This window comes from Triticum urartu, chromosome 7A, assembly GCF_056163025.1.
Source record: "Triticum urartu cultivar PI428250 chromosome 7A, HENAU_Tu73, whole genome shotgun sequence".
NCBI lineage: Eukaryota > Viridiplantae > Streptophyta > Magnoliopsida > Poales > Poaceae > Triticum > Triticum urartu.
In genome coordinates this window covers 432,490,343-432,502,587 of record NC_141879.1, presented here as the reverse complement: position 1 = coordinate 432,502,587, position 12,245 = coordinate 432,490,343, and the positions used below count along the sequence as shown (strand labels likewise).

General features: G+C 53.8%; 1 protein-coding gene and 1 pseudogene across 1 annotated transcript; one reads left to right on the top strand and one right to left on the bottom strand.

Annotated features, from left to right (window-relative positions):
- Positions 1–371: 371 nt before the first annotated feature.
- LOC147959845 (uncharacterized) lies at positions 372–1,771 on the top strand (annotated as a pseudogene).
- A 6,093-nt stretch (positions 1,772–7,864) lies between these two features.
- LOC147959844 (uncharacterized) lies at positions 7,865–8,188 on the bottom strand. Its single transcript, XM_087532953.1, has one exon. It carries the CDS (start codon positions 8,186–8,188, stop codon positions 7,865–7,867), a length of 324 nt encoding a protein of 107 aa, XP_087389079.1.
- Positions 8,189–12,245: the final 4,057 nt, after the last annotated feature.

Genomic DNA, 12,245 nt, shown 5'->3' with positions numbered 1-12,245 from the left:
CGCAGGCGGATCCGTTGTGGCCGAGGCAGACCGTTGTGATTCCACGCGGAGTTACTGCGCGCAGTAACTCATGCAATAATCATGGGGGCGTGGGGCCGTGGGCGCAGTTAATCCCACGATCCCACGCCCCGCCCCCTCGGCTTAGTAGCCCAGGGGCTAGAAGTAGGGTGGAGTGGGAGCGGCGGAGCATGCGCGCCCTCCTCCCCTTTGCCATTTTCAACCTCCTCTTCCTCTTGCTTCCGCCGCACTTCTGCGCCCTGCCGAAGCACTGACACAGTTCGTCACCGTCAGCCTGCTCCATGCTGAGCCTCTTGCTCTACCGCGGTCCTTGCCTCTGCGGCCGCGCCATATCCCCATAAAGCTCGGACTCCATGACGCGCGAGAAGGGAGGGGACTGGGATGGCTCGGTCGTGATCAACGACCACCTTGCCTTTCTTCGTGCCACACGACGGCTGCCCGACGCGAGCTACGTCAAGGTGTGCGTGCCGCCGGAGGAAGAGATATCACCGGCGCCGCAGGGAGGCGAGCGGGTTATCTTCCGCCCGCACTTGCTCCATGGCTTCGGCCTGCTGGTGAGCAGATTCTTCCGTTCCTTCCTCAACTTCTTCCACCTCCAGCCGCATCATCTGACGCCCAACACCGTGACGCTGCAGTCCGCCTTCGTCACGATGTGCGAGGGCTACCTAGGCATCCTCCCCACCATCAATCTGTGGGGAGCATTCTTCTACACCAAGCTGGGCACCTCCGCCAGGGAGAAGGCGGCCCAGTGCGGCACTTTCTTCGTGGTGCGCCATCCGTCCATGAAGAATGCCTTCCGCCATCAAGCTGTCACAATCGGTCAAACTGTGGCAAAAATCGTACTTTTCTGTGGAGAATGTCGACCCCGCCCTCGACTTCATCAACTTGCCGCCCTACGAAGCCGGCCCTCCGGCCGAACCTCAGGCCAACTAGGGCTACAAGCCGAAGCCCTTGTCAGCTGACGCCAACGCCGCCATCAACCGGCTCCGGGTGCTGACGGATGCTGCAGGCCTCAAGGCGTCCAACCTGCTGGTCGCCTTCGTCGAGCGCCGGGTTCTCCAGCTCCAAGGACGGCCTCATCTGATCTGTCGGATGAGCGGGCACCGGGACCCGAGCTGGATATGCACGAGGGACATGCCGACTGCCGAAGTCACCCGCATGGTGAACGAGATCTCCGACCTCAAGCTGTCGGAAGGGTCTTGGTGGTTCGGCATGTGGCCATACTCCCGGGACAACCCGCCGCCTCCTGTAAGTTCTTCAACTCTTTCCTTTTTAGTATTTGTTTTGGTTTTGGTCTTGCCGTCTTGAATAGTCGGTCTTGTGAACGCAGATCTTCATGTCTCCGGCGATGGCCGCCGTCGTAGGGCTGGGTGGAGACTACCTGCCGGACCAGGCAGTGAGCAATGTGGACGACCCCGACTTGGGGGCGGCTGCCCTGGAGGACAACGCCATAGGCTGCGGCAACGAAGCGGGCGCCTCCGAAGAGGTAGGCGGCATCGAGACCTGGCCTGATGATGACGAAGACGAGGACGAGCCGCGCCATGCGCGAGGCGTCGGCAAGGCGGACGTGGGCCCTTCCGTCGAGCTGGCTACTCAAGGCGGCACGCGCAAGCGCAAACAAGGCGCCGCCTTGTTTGGCAGCGCACCGAAGAAAACCAAGAAGCCGACCACCGCGACCAAGCGGAAGGAGGCCGCCGCAAAGGTGACCAAGTTTCAGAAGCTTCCGAAAGTGCCTCCTATGTTGTCGGTGTAAGAGTATTTTCCTTGTGCCTTCTTTCTTGTTGATTTTATCTGAGCTTTTCTGCTTTATTTCCTTGACTTAGGGCTTCACTCTCTCTTGAGAAGTTGGTCGCCGCCTCCGTCATCGGGTCAGGGGAGACTTCTAACACCACTCGGCGAATCGACCCTGCGGCTGACCTCGGGGAGGCATAGGAATGAAATGCGCGGGAGGTGCGCGAGGAGCGGGAAGCCACCCGTAGGGTGTAGGCGTAGGCGGACAAGGCGGAGGCCACCGTGTTGAAGAAGCTGGCGGAAGCTGAAGCCGATGCCGCAGCGAAGAAGCTGCATACCATCAGGTGTCGTTGTTCATCATCCCCCTGAACTCCGCGCCACCGCCACCAGAGTTCACGGCGTCGACTGGGGGAGCCGGCGACGAACAACTGGTCATGGAGAGGGGAGCTGGCGACGTCGCCATGCCGGAGGTAACCGTGCCTTCGCCGCCGCCGTCTGGCAGAGCGTGGGACAAGCAGTTGGCCACCCCGCCGGCCCAGCCAGCCGAAACCAAGGTGGTGATGGGCCCGACTCCTGAGGCCTGCACACCATTGCGCCACCGAGGCGCGAAGGCGTCTTCGGCGCCACGACCGCTGGAAGCCGGTGATGCGAGCTCGTCAGCCCCGGATGCCGAAGCAACCAGTGCCGCTCCCGCTGAATGGGTGCGTGGAGGCGGGACGGGCGCTTTAAATCAAGCGATCCTGGATGTCCAGGCCAAACTCTGAGCTGAGGCCACTGCTCTTTAGCAGTGCAACAGGGTGCTCCTGGATTCACGAGTGTCCATTCGGGTATGTTTCTCACTTCTTCGTCTTTGATTCTTGTACTTCCCTGTGGGGGCGCGCCAGCGCACCCACTGGGTGTAGCCCCCGAGTTCCGGGCCGGCTGCTGACTAGGCATCCCGGAACTTTACTTGACGAGCACCGAGTGCTAACTTTTTTCTACTATCTACATTGTAGGACTATCATAATCTTTGTGTGATCACCTGCAACTCCAACGTCCGAGATCTGGACAGGCGGACCGCTGACTTGGCGAAAAGCCGGAGTAAGTCCATGTTTTCTTTCTCTGCGGGGGCGCGATAGCACACCCGCGGGCTATAGTCCCTGAGATTCGGGTCGACTGCTGAGCAGTCTGGTCGGATCTCCTCGGCAACTATACTTCCTCTTTGTTGGTCATTGACATCTTTTTTCTTTCTCCACTCTTGCAGAGGCCAATGCCGCCTTGCAGCGGTAGCTGGGTGAAGCCAACACCGTGTTGCATGCCAAGGAGGCTGAGTGCCACGAGCTGGCCACGCAACTGGCGGAGCAGGCGGAGCTTCTCCAGAAGGCCCGGAAGGAGGCGGAGGTTAAGGAGTCCAATCTCCTCGCCGATTTCGAGACCGAATGCTCCACCTGGACCGACATGGAGGCGCTGCTGAAGTCCGGCTTCGGCAGGATTGAAGACATGGTTGATGGTAAGCTTTCTTCTTTTTCTTTCTTTGGGTTGCTGGCTGCTGATCGAGCCGGCTTCCAGCTTCTGGCTTCTGACTTTTGATCTTTTTGCTTTCTGCCTAAGCAGACTTCTTTCCTGGCCATTCTGACGCTGCCAACGAGGCTATCGAGGCTTATCGTGAGGAACAGAGGGCAGAATGCTTGCAAATCGTTGCCGACGCCCCCGGGACTCTTAGCGAACAATTTCTCAGCATCCAAGCCCACCTCCGGCCGGCCCATCGGATGAGGAGGACGAGGAAGGCGAGGAAGAAGCGCCAGAGGTCAGAGCGGACGGCCAGCCCCAGCTTGATCATGCCTCGAGCAACGAGTCGCACTCTAGTGCACCGACTGCAGTTGGAGGCGACCAAGCGGAGGCTGATCAGCCGTCCACTCCACCAACCGGCGCCACCGACTCCGCCACCTAGCCGGACCCCTCTGCAGCTCCCTAGGTCGCGGACTTATCTTTATTTTCCTTGTTTTATCAGTCTAGACAAACTTTGTTAAATTTGCGCAATTCCACCCGCGGGGTGTATTTCAAACTCTGTTGAATGCTGGCCAAGGGCCTTTTGACATGTAAATATGCTTTCTTAGAAGTTGTGCTTTTGCCGAGTTCTGACTTTTCTTGCTCTCTCCTCCTTGGCCTTTTTCCTTTGCCGCCCTCCCTTGGCTGTCGTCTTGCCAGCCGAACAACCGCTCTTCGGACTATGGCTTGGTCAAGTACTTAGCTTCTTTCGGGAGGGCAAGTACTTAGCCGACTAGAGCGTTACTAAGTTAAGTAGAGGCCGGTCGGCCGGCTGTTTCATCAGCCGGTCGATGAGGCGGGGAGCTGGCTTGAACTATGTGCATGCTTTTGGTCCTTAGCCATTTTTCATGTGGACACCCTTTCCTGCCCGTAACTCCTGCCCACTGGACAATCGCTCTGCAAGCTACGGCTTCTAGCAAAAGAAGGCTTAAGTGCCAACACACTACTTGTCCGACTATAGGAAGCTCCACATAGTACAAGGTGGCGAGCCCCCGGGCCGACTGGTCGAACCCGGTGCCATGGGGAATAATGAAATAACACAATCATAGGCATAATACTTATCATATATAGAAAAGAGGGTAGTCCCCGAGCTCTTCTCGGGGGACCCGGAGTCTTCGTACTTAATACAAAAGATATCGTGGTACATACTACATCAACTGTAAAATCTTCGAAGAAGATTTGCATTCCACAGCCACTCTATCTCTTTGCCGGAGTCGTCTCTCTTGCGTGCTCTGGGCTTCTGAGCATCGATTAGGTAGTAGGAGTCGTTGCCCAAAACTTTGCTAATGATGAATGGGCCTTCCCAGGGTGCCAAGAGCTTGTGCTGGCCAGCTGTTCGCTGGATCAGCCGGAGCACAAGGTCTCCCTCCTGGAAAGATTTTGGCTTGACCTTCCGGTTGTAGTAGCGGTGCAGACTCTGCTGGTAGATGGCGGACCGGCTGAGTGCTAACTGCCGACCCTCCTCCAGCATATCGACGCCATCTTCTCGTGCTTCTTTTGCTTTCACCTTGGTGTACATCATGACCGAAGGTGAGTCGAACTCAATGTCCGTCGGGATGATGACTTTGGCACCGTAGACGAGGAAGAAAGGCCTGAAGCATGTTGACTTGTTTGGAGTTGTGCACAGGCTCCATAGGATGGCCGGCAGCTCATCAATCCAGCAGCCGGCCGGCCGCTCTAGAGGCTCGACTAGTCGAGGCTTGATGCCGGAAAGGATGATGCCGTTTTCTCGCTCAACTTGGATGTTTGACTACGGATGGGCAACTGACGCTAGGTCCAATTGGATGCCATGTGTCGCACAGAAACGGGCCAAGGCTCCTTTGGCAAAATTTGTGCCATTATTCGTGATGATGTTGTGTGTTACTCTGTACCGAGTGGTGATGTCTGCAATGAAAGTCACGGCAGTCAGACCATTCAACTTCTTGATTGGCTTTGCTTCTATCCACTTGGTGAATTTGTCCATGGCCACAAGTAGATGGGTCATGCCGCCGCGTGCTGTCTTGAATGGTCCCACCATATCCAAGCCCCAGATGGCAAGAGGCGATGCTAAGGGAATGGTCTTGAGTGCAGAAGCCAATAGATGTTGCTGCAAGCTAAACTTCTGACACCCCTTGCAATGCTTGACTAGATCCTTTGCATCCTCCAAGGTAGTCGGCCAGAAGAAACCATGGTGAAAATCTTTGTCCACGAGTGATGTGGAAGCCGCATGGTGGCCGCACTCGCCTTGGTGGATGTCTTTGAGGATTGCTTGGCCTTTCTCCGATTCCACGCAGCGTTGGTACACACCAGTGACTCTATGCCTCACAAGTTCTCTGTTGACAATGGTGTATGCTCCTGCCCGACGTTGCACTTGTCGGGCTGAGATCTCATCAGTCGACATCTCTTTATTCCCCAAAAAGTTGAGGATGGGCTGCACCCATGAAGGTGCTGCTATTTCTTCGACTGCCAGAACTGCAACTTGCATGAGGGAGGTTGGGCTAGGAGGCGGCGGGTTGGAGTCAGCTGCCGCTTGCTGTGTTGATGAAGTCCCCAGGCCGACTGCCACAGCCCCAGGGTCGGGTTCTGAAGTCCCCGGGCCAGGTGCGACTATTGAAGTCCCCGAGCCACTTGGTGAGGTCGCCGGGCCGACTGTTGCAGTCCCTGGGCCGGGTTGTGATGTTTCTGGGCCGGGTGCGACTATCACAGTACCCGTGCGGACTGTCGAGGTCCGCAAGCCGGCTGCCGCAGCCCTAGAGTCGGATCCGTCGGCCCAGGGAGGAGCCGGCACAAAGATGGACTCAGATTCTGGAGAGGGCTTGATCGACTGCTTGCTCATTGTCGGCTCTTGGCACATGAAGGAACTCGCACCCCTCGAAGTATCCACTGAGTTGCTGCAAGAAAAAATGGTAGCTTTCCATATTTGCATCCTTGGTGTCCCAGTCACCAGAAGACTACTGGACCACCAAGTCGAAGTCACCGTAGTATAGGATCCGGCGGATGCCGATTTCCTTGGCCAACTGGAGGCCATGAATTAATGTTGCATACTCACCACATTGTTGGAGGCGGCAAAGTGGATTTGCAACGTGTACTTGAGCTTGTCGCCTTTGGGACAGGTGAGGACGATGCCGGCTCCCAAACTAGTGCGCATCTTTGAACCATCAAAATGCATCCTCCAATGGGTGGAGTCCGGCGCTGGCGGCAGGTACTGGGTCTCGGCCCAGTCGACGAGTAAGTCGGCCAGTGCTTGGGACTTGATGGCGGTGCGAGGCTGGTAGTAGATGGTGTAGGGGGCCAACTCGATGGCCCATTTGGCCACTCGGCCAGAAGCATCTCTATTGCCAATGATCTCAGCGAGTGGGGCTGTGCAGACAAAAGTGATTGGGTGCTCCTGAAAGTATGGCTTCAGCTTCTTGGTGGCGAAATGCACGCCGTAGCACATCTTCTGGTAGTGGGGGTAGTTCTGCGTGGAGGCGGACAACACTTCACTTAGGTAATACACCGGCCTCTGGACTGGTAATGCCTTGGTGTCTTCCTTGCGCTCCACAACTATGACTGTGCTGACCACCCGGCTGGTGGCGACGATGTAAAGGTACATGGGCTCTTTAGTAGTCGGAGCCGCCAGGACAGGCGGCGTGGTCAACATCTTCTTCAGCTGGATAAAAGCGTCATCTGCCTGGTCGTTCCACTCAAAATGAGTGGTCTTCTTCATAAGCTGGTACAGGGGAAGAGCCTTCTCGCCCAGCCGACTGATGAACCAGCTGATGGACGCCAAGCAGCCGGTGAATTTTTGGACATCTCGTAGTCGGGTGGGCTTCGCCATCCTCTCGATGGCTTTGATCTTCACAGGGTTGCAATCAATGCATCATTCTGAGAAGAGGAAGCTAAGGAGCTAGCCAGCTGGTACTCCGAACACGCACTTTTTCGGGTTGAGCTTGATTTGAAATCGGTGCAGATTTTCAAAGGTTTCCTTGAGATCTTCAAGGAGTGTGTTGCGCTTCTCCGTCTTCACCACGATATCGTCTACGTAGACGTGGGCATTTCTGCCGAGTTGCTTGAGGAGGCACTTCTGCATGCAACACTGAAAAGTGGCACCGGCATTTCTTAGGCCGAATGTCATAGTCAGCTAGCAGAAGGCTCCAAATGGTGTGATGAATGCGGTCTTCAGATGGTCTGTCGGGTTCAACTTGATCCGATGATATCCTGAGTAGGCATCCAAAAAACTCAACAACTCGCATCCGATTGTGGAGTCTATAACTTGGTCTATCCGTGGCAGAGCAAACGGATCCTTTGGGCAGACCTTGTTGAGGCTGGTGTAGTCAATGCACATGCGCCATTTGTTATTCTTCTTCAGTACAAGGACTTGGTTGGCAAGCCATTCTGGGAAGAAAACTTCCATGATGAAGCCGGCTGCCAACAGACGGGCGATCTCTTCCCCAATGATTCTTCTCTTTTCCTCCGACTGTCGGCGGAGGGGTTGCTTTACTAGCTTGGCATCTTCTCTAACTTGTAGCTTGTACTCGGCGAAATCCGTCGGGACACCCGGCATGTCTTTTAGAGACCATGCGAAGATGTCTCGATTCTCACGGAGGAAATCGACGAGCTCGCTTTCCTATTTGCTGTCAAGGTTTCCGCCTATGACAGCGTACCTCTCCGGATGCTTTGGGTCCAATGGTATCTTCTTTGTCTCCTTGGCCGGCTTGAAGGATCCTTCAGCTTCCGCCTCCTTGGGATCATGAGACATGTCCGGCTGCTTGCTGGCCATGGCCACAACCCGGTCGAGGAGCCGCTTCTCGGCAGCGATCACAAGGGACTCGGCTAGCCAGCTGCTGGCGGCCGCACAGTCGGACGACTTCTGATAATCTCCGGAGATGGTAATGACTCCCTTGGCACTCGACATCTTCATCTTGAGGTAGGGATAATGTGGCACCACCATGAACTTGGCTAAAGCAGGTCATCCACGCAGTGCGTGGTACGGGCTTTCCAGGTCGACCACCTCAAACCAGATGGGCTCACGGTGGAAATGGTCTTTATCGCCGAAGAGGACATCTATCTGGATCTTGTCGATTGGTGAGTGCGAAAGGACAAGAACTATGCCATGGAAGACAGTTCGACTGGGCAGGAGATGCTTGGGTTTGATCTTCAACTTCTCCATGGTATTATGGTATAGGATGTTGATGCTGCTGCCGCCATCTATCAAGACTCGGGAGAAATGAGCAGCTCGCCTCTCCGTGGCAAATGTGGCCTCCAACACCAAAGCGTAAGAGCCCGGAGAAGGCATTACTTTCGGGTGATTAGCCCAGCTCCAATTGATTGGCCTCTCTAACCAGTGCATGAACTCTGGAGCTTCAATGGCTACGGCATTCACCTCACGAGACTATCGATGCCGGCTACGCCTGTCATCGGCCACACTGGTGAAAACAACATACGCTCCATGTTCTTCAGGGAATTGATCTTGAACGGTGTCGACTGCTGGATGGGTCGCCGACTGCTGAGGAGGGGGAGGCGGCTGGCCAGCAGGAGGCGGTGGTTGCAGCCCTTCGCCCTTGGAGATTCGTGTGAGCCAATGACACTTCTGGGTGGTGTGGTTGGATAGCTTTGTGCGGCTGTGGAACTTGCAGGGAGCATCATGTAACACCCCGGATGTAATTTACCTTATATGTATCCCAACTCTTGCCGTTTCCGGCTCTAAGTTATATTATTTTCCTCGTTGTCGGGTTTTTGTCTTCGTGTGTTGTTGTCTTTGTCATGCATCTCATATCATGTCATCATGTGCATTGCATTTGCATACGTGTTCGTCTCATGCATCCGAGAATTTTCCCCGTAGTCCGTTTTGCATTCCGGTGCTCCTATGTCACCCGGTGTCCCTTTTCGTGTGCGGGTGTCAAACGTTTTCGGATTGGACCGAGACTTGCCATGCGGCCTCGGTTTACTACCGGTAGACCGCATGTCAAGTTTCGTGCCATTTGGACTTCGTTTGATACTCCAACGGTTAACCGAGGGACCGAAAAGGCCTCGTGTGTGTTGCAGCCCAACAGCCTTCCAATTTGGCCCAAAACTCACCAAAAACCCCTCCATCGTCTAGAGCGTTCGATCACGATCGCGTGGCCGAAAACCGCACTCCATTTGGAGCTTCCTAGCTCCCTCTACCTATAAAACTAGCCCCTCCACCGAAATTCCCAGATCCCCTCCTTCCAAAAACCCTAAAAATTGCCTGTCGCCACCGGACACGTCCGGCCGCCACCGGACGAATACCACCGCCGCACCTAGCCTACCAGCGCGCGCCACGTGTCGCCCGCCTCCTCTCCCACCGCGCGGCCCGGGGAGCCCGGAGCCGCCCCCCGCGGCCCACTCCAACCGCCACCGCGGATCAGCGCCTCTCCCTCGCGCCCGACGCCACGCGCCGCCCTTCGCCGGCCGGCGCCGCCGTGCGCCATTGCCAGACTCCGCCGCACCGCCCCGGTCCTCCGCCTCGGTCGCCGCCCCGCCACGCCAACCTCGCCGCCCGGAGCTCCCGCTCAACACTGGCGCCGCCCCGGCCTCTCCTTCCCTCGGCTTCTTCCTCCGGCGAGCTCCACGTCAGCTCCAGCAAACAGGTCTCCGGTGAACCTCGGTTTGCGTGCAGATCTCAGATCTGGAAATATCCCGCGGGTTGACTTTTTCCTACCGAAACCCTAATATTTAGCATTCTTTGACATGCCATAACTCGGCATCTGTAGCTCCGTTTCGTGCGTGTAGCATATCAAAATGTTCGTCTCGACGAGTACATCATTTCATCTCATTGCATCATTTTCATTTGAGCTCATCTTGATGCCCGAAATGCTGTTGGAAGAGGGCTATGTGAGGAATATGTCAGATCTGTTTTAGCAAATGGCCTTTTGTCATTTTTGCCATGATTAATGTGTGCATGCTATGATCCTGAGCTCTACATGTGTTTTGTTAAATGCCATGCCATCTTTACAGGGGTGTATGCCATGTATTTTTGTGATATTTGTGGTGACTAGTACAAGCATGCAAAGTAGCGTAATCGTTGATGCCGATTTCAGGGACTTAGAATTTCACTAAGTCCTTTTCCTGTTTTTGCTTTTATGCCATATGTTCATGTTGTTTCCTAGTTATCCGTGCCTCTTTTGAGGATGATCAGTAAGGATGTTTTGTTAATATTGTGATGCTCTATCGATCCATGTCTTTGTTTGCTTATGGAGCACCTTAGCTTGAGTCAATCGAGCTCTACTTTTTCTATAAAATGATCCTGGCAGATTGCTGACATGTTTAGCGATTTTGCCGAGGATGTTGCTATTGATCCGTGCATGCTATGTTGTTGTACTTGCCATGTCTAGCTTCTATGCCATGTCTTCTGGATGGGTGTATGCTTAGTTTGTCATGCCATGCTCTGTAGTGAGTGCATCGAGCTCGTAAACATGCCTACTCGTTAACTGTTTTGCATTCTCCAGTTTTTCACTAAGTCTGAATCTGTTTGTGTTTTTGCTATGTTCACATGCTTGCAATTGTATTATCTGATCCCTTTTGGCTCAAGGTCACTAAGGGACTTTTGTTAAGTGCTTTGAGTAGCTTTATTCCATTCCTTGCTTTGCCATGTTAAGTTCCTGTAGCATGTAGTTTTCATGCTCTAAAGATTGCTTCCTGCTGATCAATTCCAGACTTGTGTTAATTTCACTAAGTCTGAAACCTATTATCATTTGCACTTTTGCCTTGCTTGTTTGAACCTGTTAATGCATGAATTAGCCGTAGCTCAGTGTTCTTATTTTTTCAAGCATCATGAGTGGATCCTTTCCATGTATTTTGTTGTCATGTTTGAGTGCTGTAGCATATCTATCTTGATGCATTTAGTTGGTCACTTGATGATTATCGCAGACCGGTGCCATATTTGTTTCGCTTGCCATTTCCAAACCGTGCATCCGATTCCGGTGATCTTTATATCGATTTCAACCGAAATCAACTCCCCTTTCCAGTGGCGCTCTTGTATTTCCATGTTGAGGCCAGGTTCGTTCATTCCTTTCCAAATCTTGCATATGCATCACTTATCGCATCCCGCATATCATACCATGTTTACATCATGTTGCTTGAGCATTGCACGTGGTTGATTGTGTTCCTTTTGCTTGTTGTCTTGCTTTGGGTAGAGCTGGGAGACGAGTTCGTGAACGAGGAGCCCGTTGAGTTCGCTTACGAGGATCAAGGCAACTCTGAGTACTTTGCAGGCAAGATGACCATACCCTCGAAATCACTTCTATCTTTGCTTGCTAGATGCTCGCTCTTTTGCTATGCCTATGCTATGACACCTACCACTTGCTTATCATGCCTCCCATATTGCCATGTCAAACCTCTAACCCACCATGTCCTAGCAAACCGTTGTTTTGCTATGTTACCGCTTTGCTCAGCCCCTCTTATAGCGTTGCTAGTTGCAGGTGAAGATTGGAGATCGTTCCTTGTTGGAACATTGTTTATTGTTGGGATATCACAATATTATCTTGTTTATCTTAATGCACCTATATACTTGGTAAAGGGTGGAAGGCTCGGCCTTTTACCTAGTGTTTTGTTCCACTCTTGCTGTCCTAGTTTCTGTCATATCGGTGTTATGTTCCTGGATTTTGCGTTCCTTACATGGTTGGGTTATAATGGGAACCCCTTGACAGTTCGCCTTGAATAAAACTCCTCCAGCAATGGCCAACCTTGGTTTTACCATTTGCCACCTAGCCTCTTTTTCCCTTGGGTTTCCGCAGCCCAAGGGTCATCTTTATTAAACCCCCCTGGGCCAGTGCTCCTCTGAGTGTTGGTCCGACCGAGTAGACTGCAGGGCCACCTCAGGGCAACTTGAGGGTTGGTTTTACTCGTAGGATGTCTCATCTGAGTGTGCCCTGAGAACGAGATATGTGCAGCTCCTATCAGGATTTGTCGGCACATTCGGGCGGTGTTGCTAGACTTGTTTTACCATTGTCGAGGATGTCTTGTAACCGGGATGCCATGTCTGATCG

Bases quoted from the DNA above. Each gene is read 5' to 3' on its own strand.
- LOC147959844 (XM_087532953.1), bottom strand. From the start codon at position 8,188: ATGGTGGTGCCACATTATCCCTACCTCAAGATGAAGATGTCGAGTGCC.